Source organism: Pelodiscus sinensis, chromosome 5 (genome assembly GCF_052426305.1).
Source record: "Pelodiscus sinensis isolate ZL-2025 chromosome 5, ASM5242630v1, whole genome shotgun sequence".
Classification (NCBI taxonomy): Eukaryota; Metazoa; Chordata; order Testudines; family Trionychidae; genus Pelodiscus; species Pelodiscus sinensis.
The window spans coordinates 119193715-119206444 of record NC_143056.1 but is presented as its reverse complement, the minus strand read 5'-3'; the positions used below and the strand labels follow the sequence as shown (position 1 = coordinate 119206444).

Below are 12730 nucleotides of genomic sequence, written 5' to 3'. Positions count from 1 at the left end.
GCCAGCCTGGTCTGCACACCCAGAGACTCTAAGGGCTGAGTGCACTGTACAAACAGTAGGCTTAGATCTATGGAAAAGTAAAGAAAGTGTCTAATGTAGCATTTGGCCTTTTTTGACCACCTCAGAAATTATTCTGATAAGTTCTGAAGGGGGATGAACCCCTCTCTTCTTAGGCAGAAAGAGGATCCTTTGAGTCAGAAAGTTATAAACAAAAAGTCTTCAAGATCTGTTGGATGGATGATTTGTGCTTTTCAGTCATGGCTCATTCTTTTCAAGTGCCCTTTTCATAGCCATGCAGGTGTATGCCTTTCGATGTATGCCTTTCTTCCTTTCTCTGTCTGTGCCCCTCTCTCCAGTGCTATTATGTTCCTTAACTGACCGACATAATTCTATAATTGTTCTATTTCATAGGCTGTATTGGACCTGATGGATCAGTGAAACAGGTAAGGAATAGACTCTATGGAGAAGTGCTCTTTGAATAACTTTATAGAATAGCTAGTTGCCTTCACCTATAGGAAATATTGCAATATTTTTTCACTCTTTTAATGCTGAACTCAGTACCAATGTGCAGTAGAGATAGTATGACAGACTGCTGGCTAAGCCAGAGCTCTTCCACTGCAGCTAGGTTGGAAAGGACAATTAGAACCAGCTGAACAAGCCCAGGCCTGAAGGGCTATTAGAAGCAGCTGTGGGCCTCATTAGCCAGAGGGCTATATAAGGCAGCCAGAGGGGAAGTAAAAGGAGGCAGGAGGGTGGGTGCAAGGAGCCAAGGTGTGGCTGAAGGAAGAAGGAGAGGCTGGCTGAGTTTGCTGTAATCCAAAAAGCTTTGTAAATAGAAGGTGGTGGGAAGCTGACAATAAAAGGCACAGGTGACTGCACCAGAGAAGGTCTCCAGCTGATTTGTGGACCAGAAGGTGTCCTAGGGAAAGGGGCCTGAGTGAGGACCTTGCCACAATAGGGAAAGAAAACAATGGGCCTTCTGCCTTTGACCGTGCTTCATAACTCCAATATTCATCTGAGATATTGATGCAATATTGGCATCTTGTGAAAATCACTGTTTTCTTATAGCCCTTTCAGGTGTCCGTCCCAACATGCACACACTTTCAGGGAGCATCTAGACAGCACCCCTCTGTCAGAATAAGCTATGCAATTCTGAATCTAGGTCAAAAGAGCTTATTTTGAAATTTGGCACTGTGTAGACAGGGTCACATTTCAAAATAAGGCACTATTCTGACAAATCCCTTAACCCTTGCAGAACGAGGGTTACAGGGATGCCAGAATAATACACCCGCTATTTTGGGAAATAGTGGGAGGCTGTGTCTACACTGGGCCACTTATTCCGGAAAATCAGCCGCTTTTCTGGAATAAGCTGTGAGCTGTCTACACTGGCTCTTGAATTTCCGGAAAAGCAACGATGCTCTACTGTACAAAATCAGCCGCTATTCCGGAAAAGCTACGCTGCTCCCGCTCGGGCATAAGTCCTTATTCCGGAACACTGTTTCGGAAAAGGGCCAGTGTAGACAGCCCAGTAGTCTTTTCCAGAAAAAAGCCCCGATCGCGAAAATGACGATCGGGGCTCTTTTCCAGAAAAGCGCGTCTACATTGGCCACAGATGCTTTTCCGGAAAAAGGGCTTTTCCGGAAAAGCAGCCTGCCAATGTAGACGCTCTTTTTCAAGAAATACTTATAACGAAAACTATTCTGTTTTAAGCATTTCCGGAAATGCTTGCCAGTGTAGACACAGCCGGAGTGTTTAAAGATGTGGTGTTGCTATTCCGGGATACTTCCAGATCCTGAAATAGTGTCACGGTCTAGACGTACCCTCAGAGAAAGGGAAGAGGCTACAGCACATTAGATCATGCAGATCTTTTTCAGTTTCCCTAGGATTTCAAACAAACAGCCCAGCACCAGACCTGAGAATAAAAGACTGGCTTGTAGCACATCCTTTCTCATTAATGTATTATTTCTAGGTACCATTAATTGAACTGCCACTTTTTTATTTGCACAGCCCGGAGAGACATGGGAACATGATTGTCTGCACTGCACCTGCAATCAGGCAACACTGAATATCTCTTGTTCACCCCACTCTTGTGCTAGCACTCTGCCAGTCAGTTGCAATAAAGAAGGATTTGTTCCTAAAACACGGCCACATTCAGAAGATCCGTGCTGTCCAGAGACTGTGTGTGGTAAGAGATCAATGCATTGACTTATCTACAGCAAGGTTTCTCATTCTTGGAGGGATAGCTCCAAAGAAGTCCATAAAACTGGGCCTCTGGGGTGGTTGGGTTGTGAATCTTCCTATAACTTCCTATCTCTCAGGCATGTGGGTATCCACCGAGGTCTTGGCATGCTTGACCTCTATGATCTGGGGCTCCAGGATGGAGCTTGTAGTGTGCATCCTCCCTCTTCCATGGTCAGCCCTGACTGAGCGGGGCTGCTCCCTTATATACTGAAGCTCCAGTTGGAGCATGCCCAGCTGTGACTTCCTCTGCTCACAACACGGGATTAATCCCTTATTCTGCAGTTCAGGGCTGATACATCCCATGACTCAATTAATCTGTATCTTCTCTTTATAGAATGCGATGTAAAGTCCTGTTCTCTCATCCCAAGACAATGTGATTTAGGCTTCCAGCCAGTGGTAGCTATTTCAGAGGATGGCTGTTGTCCTGTTTTTTCCTGTAGTAAGTATAGTTTCATGATTATATGCTGTCTTTTGTTATTCGGACAGGGACTTCATCTATGAGTTTGGTCCCCAAATGTACTCCATCTGCTAGGTTTCAGTCACAGAACTGTAATACACAAACTACAATGGTATAAATGTGACCCCGAATTCCCATTTGGTCTTTGGTCAATGCTAACAATGCTGTCATAAACAAAGCAAATCTCTGCTAATTTCAAGTGTGTTTAGAGACAAAGGCAGAATAACAGTGTTTGCCAGATGGGAAATTTTGGTAGATGAAATTTGCCCCTGATAAACTAAACATGGCATGGGAATGGAAATTAACAACACAGCTGAGCCACTCTATACTTCTTATGTTGGGTATTTGTGTATTATACCCAACATTTGTATAACAGACAAATGAGAAATGTGAAACACATCATTCTTAGAGCATCTTCTTGTTCCATCTTTCTTATAGTACCAAAAAGTGTGTGTGTTTCTGGAGGAGTTGAATATAAGGTAGGACTTGCCACTTCTTTCAATGTACTGGCATGGCAGGACTATTATTCACCTCGGCTAGGCCTACGCTGCACTTTAAATTCAAATTTATTTTGAAATAGCCTATTTCCAAATTTGGTGCTGTCTACACAGCAACAAATTTCAAAATAAAGTTCCATTTCGAGACATCCCTTAACCCTCATGGAATGAGGGCAACCAGAATGCTGAAATAGCATGCCCGTTATTTCAAAAAATATTTTGAACTAATGGGTGGCTTGTGAAGATGTGGGGGAGCTATTTTGGGATACCTCCCAAAATAGCTTTGATGTGTAGACATACCCCTATAGCTATCACAGTTCATTTAAATATTTAATTTCATTTCAATGAAGATAAAGCCTCTTGTTTCTTCTTGTGTCCCAGTGAGTAGTGGACCAAGCCTGGGTTCCAGTCCTGGATCTTTTACTACCCAACAGGGCAGTAAAACGTTGGCCAAGTCACTTCACAATTCAATGCTTTCGTTTCCTTTGTTCAAGTATTTGTACAGCATGTTGCACAATAGATCTCTGGTCTGTAAGTGGGGTTCCACGGTGCTACCATGATAAATACAATTTACTATATATTTGAGAGAGTTTGTGTGTCTGTCAGTGTGTCTGTCTGTCCATCTGTGAGTCCATTTGTTCAAGAACTCCTCCTATACAGTAAGAGCCAAGATCACCACATTGGGTCTGCAGCTTCGTCTTATCATAACTTAAAACAAGGTCAGGGTTTGGGTGTGCCAGGACAATGGGTTGTGCATGGAATGGGATTGTTTCTCATCAAATGGAAAGGAAGAGGTCTGGCAGCAGGGATAGTTATACTCCAGAATGACCACCAGGGGGCAGCAAGCACAGGGACAGCTATGCTTCAGAATGACCACGGGGGGGCTGCAAGCAAGGCCGCTCCCAATAGCTGCAGAGTAGCCACAGGCTGGGCAGTGCAGCTCCTGCTGCCCCAGGGCAGCCCCAGAAAACAACACCGATGGCTGGGCAGTGCAGTCCCAAGGCCCCAGGCCAGCTCCAGGGAGCAATGCTGCTCCCTTGGCAGTGTGGCTTCTGTTGCTCTGGCCAGCCACAGGGAGCAACATTGCCACCCAGGCAGCTGCCCACAGCCCAGAGCTGGCCCCAGGGAGAAGCTGCCTACTGCCCCCACCTTCTGCTCAGAGCTCTTCTCCCCCCCCCCCCCGCCATGGCTCCCAACTCCTAACCTCACTCCTGCTACCTCACCCTCTGCCCTCAGTCCCCTCACGTCCTGCCCTCACTCCTGCACCCTCACCTTCTGCCCTGAACCTCCCATCCCTTGCCCTGACTCCTGCACCCCTGCTATCTTCTCTGAGCCTCCTCACTCCTCCAAGCCCCCTGCCTTGACTCCTGCACCCCATTCCTTTCCCAAATCCCCTGCCCTGAAGGACCCGAGCAGCCCCAGGTAAATCTTCTAGTAAATAATAACCATCATCATCATTGTGGGTATGGATCATCCTTGTAAAGTGCTTTGAGAGCTGCTGATGGAAAAGGGCTACAGAAAAGTTAAGTATTATGCATTACTGGAGAAATTACCTGATAGTGTTTGCTTGGGCAATGATTTCTATCATAAATGAGACATTAACTTACATTTCAGGACCAAGATGTTAGAAATGAAATAACTGAATAAAAAAAATCTTTGGAAGCTTTAGGAGTGGCTAATTGGTCAAACTATAGAAGAAAATGCAATAGAGAAGATATGAGAAGTTGAAGTAGTAACTACATTTAGCATATTACATTCCATTAGAATGTTATTGTAGAAGATTATTAATCTTCTAATTTTGATAGTATGTTAATTAGAGAATGGAAGGTGTTCGTGCCAAAAATGTGTCAATAATATAGTTTGTGTGTTTTAGAGGCTCATGAAGTCTCTCCCTCTCCTATCCCAACTCCTCCTTATTTTAAGCCAGGGGCTGTGGTGCCTAAAAACTCGTGTGAAGATTGCTTGTGCACTGAAAAGCAGGGCTCTGCTACACAAACTAATCAAATTCAGTGCACTCCAGTAAAATGCTCAACTGATTGCCAGCAGGTAAGTCACTTTGGTTAGCCACTTCTGCTCTGTAATTCTCTCTGCTAAACTAAAATGAAGTTTGTGTTCAGGGGAAGGTCAATGATTGGTGAGGAATGTGCCATCTCAGAAATCAAAGTTTTAGAATATAACAGGTCCTTAACCTGCTTAAGGAGAGGAAGATGCAGCAAGCTGCTAGCTATGTAATGACTTCTTTAGAGCTATTACTGTTTGTCTCTGGCAAATTCAAGGGACCTGCACTAGACAGGGATGATGGGAAAAATGTTTTCTTGAAAATGACAGCTTCACTCATAAGTTTATTAATGGGGGAAATAAAGTCACTGTAAGGTGCTATTTCTGTGGTTGTCTTGGTAATGTCTACTACTTCTAGATGGTAAAAATGTTATAAAAACTATTCTGTTTTTGCTCAGATACAGTGGTTCTGATTAAACTAAATTCTCTAAAAGTAAATAAATTTGCTGGTTTTGGGGAATATATGTATTATATGTTAAGACTTTTGAGTCAGATACACTTCTAGTGAGTTCTGGTAGGAAAGTTTGTTTCAGTTGCACAAAAGGTTTTTCAGTTCTACTTAACAGCACAGGGGATGTATTTAAAAGATGTCAAATTTCCTCAAAAATGGATAACGCTGGCTCTTGACAAAGGGCTAGGTCCATGACTGTTGAATTTTCTGATTCCATGGATTTCAGAAGCAGCTCTTGCTAGTGGAGTTCTTATGATGCACTGCTACATCTTAAACCTCTCGGTATGTCTACACTTATATCCTCTTTCGAGAGAGGGATGCAAATGAAGATATTTGAAATTGCAAATGAAGCCAGGATTTAAATATCCCATGCTTCATTTGCATATTCGTGTTATGGTGCTATTTCAAAATAACAGACACTGTTAAGATGCGGTTATTTCGAGAGAAAACCCTTCTCTCGAAATAACCCTTATTCCTCATACAATGAAGTTTACCAGTTATTTCAAGAGAAGGGTTTTTTCTCGAAATAATCATGTCTTAATAGCATCTGTTATTTTGAAATAGCGCTATTTTGAAATTGCGCCATAATGCAAATATGCAAATGAAATGCGGGATATTTAAATCCCAGCTTCATTTGCAATTTCGAATCTCTTCATTTTCATCCTTCTTTTGAAAGAGGGTGCAAGTGTAGACATACCCGAGGAAAACCAACATGGAGGGCAGTGGTGATTTGCTTCTTCAGTGGATGAGGTTCTCCTGGTACTGGGTGATGTAGCATGTATCTATTTGCTGAATCTAGTTCTTTGTATTTAAAATCTTAAATATATAACTTGAATGCAAGTAGAGGAAAGCTTGGTCATCTTCACCCCTGCTCACATAAAGCTAGGCATACTGCAACATCCTAGCTTCTCACTAGATGGTCCCGGTGGAGCCACATACGCTTCTCATTCTAGGACTGAAGTCCTCATGGGAGGAAGACATGAAAATAGTTGTAAATACACCTTACCATCCATCCTCTCACCAAATTCAAAATGGTGGCCATACCTATGAAAAATGTACCAGACAAAAGGCTCTCTTTGGATCTTGCAAGTGACGTGATTAGTTAATCATTTTGACTTGATTTGAATTTCAGCTCAGATAAGGACAGGGAGTAGCAGATTACCGAGATAATGACACTGACAGATCATTTGCTACTTTGGAAAATATTAAATACTGATATGAGGAGTGAATGGGTCTAAGCAACAGGTTGAAAGACCTAGACTCCATCAAGCAATGGGGTTCAAAACTCCTTCTACAACCCCTAACGTATAATCAAGGGCTGCTGGGTTTCCCCCTCATTGCACTAAGAAGGGCAATGTGGATTTTGTCTGAATGCTCTTCACAGGCAAGCCACAGTGGATGTGGCTAATAATGATGATGCATTTGTGCCCCCTCCAGGGTTTCCGTTACATCAGAGAAGAAGGCAAGTGCTGTGGTCAGTGTGTGCAGACGGCCTGTGTGGCCAGGATCCCATCTGGCATTGTGACTGTAGAGGTGTGTTGTAGAGGTGCCCTGCAAGGAATTGCAGCCTGACACTGACTGGACTGTCATTTTAGAAATCCAGCTTCTCATCAACTTCAATGGAGTGTTCTGCTTAAAACACTGGGTCCCACTGTATGTTGCAGCATTAGCATGTTAATGAAATACAATATTTCTGATGTGAATCTACCTAGGTATTTATAGCCCCCTCCTCACTATATTTGAGCAGATCAGTCATCCATGCAGTACCCCTGAGAGTAAGAAAGTGTTATTCCCATTTTACAGATGGGCAACTGGAACACAGAGTGACAGACCTAATTGATCAAGGCCATACGAAGTCTGAGTCTTAGGCTAGTCTAGACTACACTCTTCTATCAGGAAAAGCTTTTTCCAATTGATTTTCTAGAAGAGGCTTTTCCACCATTTGGCCCCATCTAGACGAAGCCAAATGGCGGAAGAGTTTCCTCTTTTCAGAGGAGCCCTTATTCCTCGTAGAACGAGGTATACAGGGCTCCCCAAAAGAGCGTGTTTGCTCTTCTGCAAAAAAAAGTGAAAGAGCAAATGTGTTCCCTGGACCCACCAGTCTAGACATACCCTTATACTAGTGCTCTAACTAAAACAATCATTTTTCTCTCTGCTGCATTGCAAATCGCAGCTATTTAGAACAGGTGAAAACCCTGCAGAATGAGTGAAGCAGTCTAACACAGTAATTAATGGCTACTGTTTTCAGCTGCCGTACTTAGCATCTCCTGTTTCTAATTTTTTTTTTTTTTATTTCCTGGTCACTGATATTGTACTCTTCTTTCACCAACTTCAAAAAGTTTATTTTGTCCAAAGATAGCTATGTTCTGTTTTGTTGTTAATCTTTTGATCTCTGTTATAAAGGCTGGCTTCCTTTTTCACTTTCTTTTGGTTTTTCCTACCCTCTACCCGCTGAAAAAAAAGTGGGAGAAACTTTAGAGAAACAAAAGTATTTTCCTCCTTGCTTATCTTCTATAAATAGTAACACCACACATGTCCATGCATAATGCTGGACCTTGCAATGTCTCTTAATAGCCCTGCTGTTGTGAACTTTTGATTATTTCAACCTAGGTAACAATGACAGATGAGATTGTCAAAGCAGCCGAAGAGCACTAGATGAGCCTTTTAGAATTGCCAATACTGTTCAAGCCAGAAGAATAATCCCACCCCTATGCTAGATCATGTGTTGTCTCAGGATAACTCTTTTTTTCTGAATTTCTTCAGGTTGGTAAGACCTACAGAGTTCTGGGAGGGAACTGTACTCTGCACAATTGCACTCAATCATCAGGCCAGTTTGTCTTGACTAGCACAATAATATCCTGTCCGGAGTTTGATCCATCAAACTGTGTCCCAGTGAGTGTTTTATAGCTGGAATCCTCTTAATTCATCTTTCCACTGTTCTGATATCCTCTCTTTGCTGCTATGAATGTTTTTCTAGAGTGATTTGCAACCTTCTCAGGCTGGCTGTCCATTAATCAAAGTGAACAATTTTCTTGACTCCCTTACACTTACTATAAAAGGCTAGTGCTGTGAGCTTCACCATGAAGGCTGTCACTGTTTCCTGGGACCCTGATCCTTCATCATACTGATCCTCTGAGGTGTCCTGACCAGGCTAGGCCAGAGAGAGTGTGACTGAGAAAACACCACCTGGGATGACAGTTATTGCCATCTTTGATAGCATCTAAGGGCAACTATTCAACTATTTTGAAATAACTAAAATCGACTTAATAACTCCTGAAATAACAACATAAAAATAGCATGTCCTCTTTACGAGGAAGTCTTGAAAATAGTCCAGGGCAAGCTACGTCAATGTGGGTGTGCTACTTGGGACTTAGAGCCCCAGAAAGCACTGAGGAGTAATTAATTTGAATTATTCTGGGGAGTAATTATTTCAAAATAGTGGCCTTGGAGTGTTCATACTACCGTTATTTCAAAGTAACTATTTCAAAATCAGCTGTTATTCCTTAAGGAAAGCAGGAGTACAGATTTTGAAATAATGAGCTTGGTCGTGTGGATGCTCCGTTTATTAATTCGACCTAAGGGGGATTATTTTGAAATAAAGGCCTATTGTAGACCTGAGCTAAGAGAAACTGTCAAACATGGGGGTTTTTCTTCTAGGCCTGGATGTTAACAACATTTCAGATGTTTTATTTGTTTTCCCTTCTTTCCTGTATCTTTAATAAAAGGTTAAATGGGTTTTTAATGCTGTGTTTACCATGGTGCTAAGCAGACTGAGCTCTCTGTATACCATGCCCCGGAGTTTGTTTAACACTATTTAATATTGGACTGAGTTACGTTAGCACCTTTTGCCCACATATACCATCTACATTGATACAACAGAACAGTCAGGAGCCAAAGTCTGCTGTCACCCGAGTTGATAGGCATTTAGCTTTTGTCTTCACTATGAGTTGCATTAGGCTGTAGATGTCTTGCTAAATAGCTTAAAGGGGCTGTAAGGAAAATACTAGGTTTTATGGGATAATTCACCCCTTTTCTTGTCATATGTGTCTGAAAACTTTGTAAGGGAATGGTACCAGCAGCTTTGTGGCAGTGGGCCAATGGGTTGATTGTGCACTGTGTCTCATAATTAGAAATCTCTTATTACGGCTGTTCATATCTACAACATGCATATCTAAGGTTAGAAGCTGAGCGATTTTGTTTCTGTTTGCTTTCAATATAGGGAACTGTTGCAACAAGTTCAGATGGCTGCTGTAAGACATGTAAGTATGGTCAAGCCAGTGATCCATTAATCAAACATATCTGGGCTCTCCATTCATTACAGCCCTGATCTTGCGAAGTAGTAAATGCCCTCAACTCCCACCAACTTCAGTGGGATTTGAGAGCAGTGAGCACTTCTCAGAAGGTCCTCAGTTCTTCATTTTACAAGGCTCAAAACCAGTCTATCTTTTCCAGTGGTGCCACTGGGGAAAATGTCATGCTCCCTTTTCCTTGGTTTTATAAAGAAGTGAAATATTTGTAGATTAAACTAAATTCCCGGTGAAAAAAATGATGTAACCTGGTAGAGATTGTGTACTGGATTCTAGCATTCCAGTATCTAGGAGCTGCATAAAAAGCAGTGTTCTGTTATTGTAGGACCTAGACTAAACTGTGCTGGCTGCTGTAAGACTATAAAAGTGCTAATTAGCTAACAAATGTCATTACAGAAATGTAGACTATATAAAAAATATCCAGCTGTGTCTGCAGTAAGCCCTGATCCAGTAAAGCTGTTAAGCATGTGCTTTTAAGCTCATGTTTGAGACCATCTTTAATCAGCAAAATAGTTAACAAAGTGCTTTGCCTTTAAACTCTCCTTGAGTATTTGTACTCCTGTTCTTAATGAGACAGAGACAGAACTTGCTTGCTTAGCAGCTTTAACACTCATCTGAGTAAGGCTAATAGGATCCTTCCCTCCTAGGTATCCCATTGTCACATGTCTGCAAACTGAAGCTAAAAAAAGAATTCATCACTCACAAGAACTGCAAATCAGCATCCCCAGTCCTAGTGCCTTCATGTGAAGGGTCCTGCAGTACATACTCTGTGTAAGTTAAAGAAGTGCTTCTCCATGCTTATGTGATGTCTTGACTTCACATGTTCTTGGCCACTGCAGGAGAAGAGACACATTAACCCTTTCTCTTGCTCCTCCTTGTGATGAGCAGAACAGCAGAACTACATGTCTTGCTTAACTCAGAAGTAAGATTGCCACAAGTAGGCACGGGAAATTGACCATGTTTATCACGTTAATTAACACATTTTAACTTACGCATTTTAAAATGTGTTCATTTTTTAATAGCAGTTTGGGTTCTGCATCAAGGTGGTTCTTCCTTTCTGAATGGTCATAATGGGTCTGATATATGGCTCATATCAGCCCAGGGAAAAACTCCCACTTACCTCATTGATTTCAGAGGTCTTTGGATCAGGCCTTCCAGGACTCTCAGGGTACATCTACACAGTGTTATTTTGGAATAACTGGAGTTATTTTGAAATAACATGGCCCGTATCTACACTGCAAGCAGTTATTTTGACATCATGTTGAGATGAAGGACTTCTTACTCCAACTCCTGTAACCCTCATTTAATGAGGAGCAAGGGTATGTCTACACTTGCAGCCTATTTCGGAAGAGGGCTGCAAATGTAGGCATTTGGAATTGCAAATCAAGCCTGGGATTTAAATACCCTGCGCTTGATTTGCACCTTCCCGTCCGGGCGCCATTTTTGAAATTTACAAGCCCAGAATAACTGCCTGTGTCTACACGCGGCAGTGAAATGGGCATTCGAAATAAAGCCCTAAAACAAACTACCTGTTAAACCTCATTGCAGGAGGAATAACAGGTAGCTCAAGTTGCATAACTTATTTCAGTTTTAGCCCTGCTGTGTAGACATTACCTAAATGTCCAGGAAATAGGTTGTTACTGATATTGTTTTCCCCCTGTGGTCAGTGGCACTGACAGCCTCTACAGGCCTCTGCACAGTGTGGAGGGGGTGCTGACTCTGCACTCCCAGAAGGAGAGGGGCCAAGAGTGGAGGGTCTGGTGTCAAAGGCAGCCTGTCCTCAGCACAGCCAGGAATGCATCACCCATCCCCCAGGCAGCCCTCAGCACTTCTTGGAGCGTGGCATATCCCTTCCTCACCCTCCCCCCATCCCTTAGTGCTGCCCAGAGCATGTGGCACAGTGCCCCAGCAGCAATTTAAAGGGCACCAGTCACCACTGTTGTTACTGCATTTCAAAATTGAATCTCCAGTCCCCAGTGCAATTGCTCCCTCTGCCCACCGCTGTCGACAGGCCTGCCTGTGGTTTGTAAGCAGAAGAAACACCAAAGCTTTCCTTCCCCACTCACAGTTGTAGAGACAGGTAAGTGTAACGAAGGGCAGTAAAGAAATAAGCTAAAGGACTGATCTATTAGTTTTGTTCCCCCAGGTATGCCTTTGATGACAGTAAAATGAAACACAAATGCATGTGCTGCCAGGAAACGAAGAGCCACACGATGAAGGTGGAACTGGTTTGCGCTAAGAGAAAGAGACTCACATACACATATGTTCATGTAGATGAGTGTGACTGCGTGGAGATAAAATGCTCAGAGAAAAAGCCATGAAAACGAAGTGCTGGAGAAACATCTATTTTTAATGCTTCACCTGTAAATAGTTCAGAACAGCTGTGAGCATTCATAGACCTTCTAATGAGCTTCCTTCCTTCCTTTGCTTTTCCTTCCAGCAATCTGCGCAATTGTGGAAATTAACTAAAGATGCTGTGCTACATTTTTGTAGAATAAACTGCATTTCAAAGCTGTTATATTTTGCGGTTGCATTTATACGATCCGTTGATGTGTCTTTCATTTCAAGTTACTTTATATATGAATTGTATAGAATTCCAGATAAACATGGTGCTTTGCAAGCATAAGACATGTGCGAAAGAACTTTACATAAACAACCTATCCATATGGACTGCTTGATTCACCTTTGCAGTAAAACACAGGAGCTTTTCACAGCACTT

At 42.5% G+C, this 12730-nt stretch overlaps 1 protein-coding gene across 1 annotated transcript in view; it reads left to right on the top strand.

Moving 5' to 3' along the window:
- Positions 1–12526, top strand: part of LOC102451070 (mucin-5B-like) — a 69150-nt gene extending 56624 nt beyond the window's left edge. The window contains exons 39-48 of the mRNA XM_075928214.2: positions 412–443; positions 2008–2185; positions 2576–2680; positions 3137–3177; positions 5119–5241; positions 7142–7237; positions 8468–8596; positions 9924–9963; positions 10659–10782; positions 12158–12526. Of these exons, the coding sequence (XP_075784329.2) occupies positions 412–443; positions 2008–2185; positions 2576–2680; positions 3137–3177; positions 5119–5241; positions 7142–7237; positions 8468–8596; positions 9924–9963; positions 10659–10782; positions 12158–12332 (1043 nt within the window). The 3' untranslated portion in view covers positions 12333–12526. The remainder of the gene's footprint in view (positions 1–411; positions 444–2007; positions 2186–2575; positions 2681–3136; positions 3178–5118; positions 5242–7141; positions 7238–8467; positions 8597–9923; positions 9964–10658; positions 10783–12157) is intronic.
- The last annotated feature ends 204 nt before the right edge of the window (positions 12527–12730 follow it).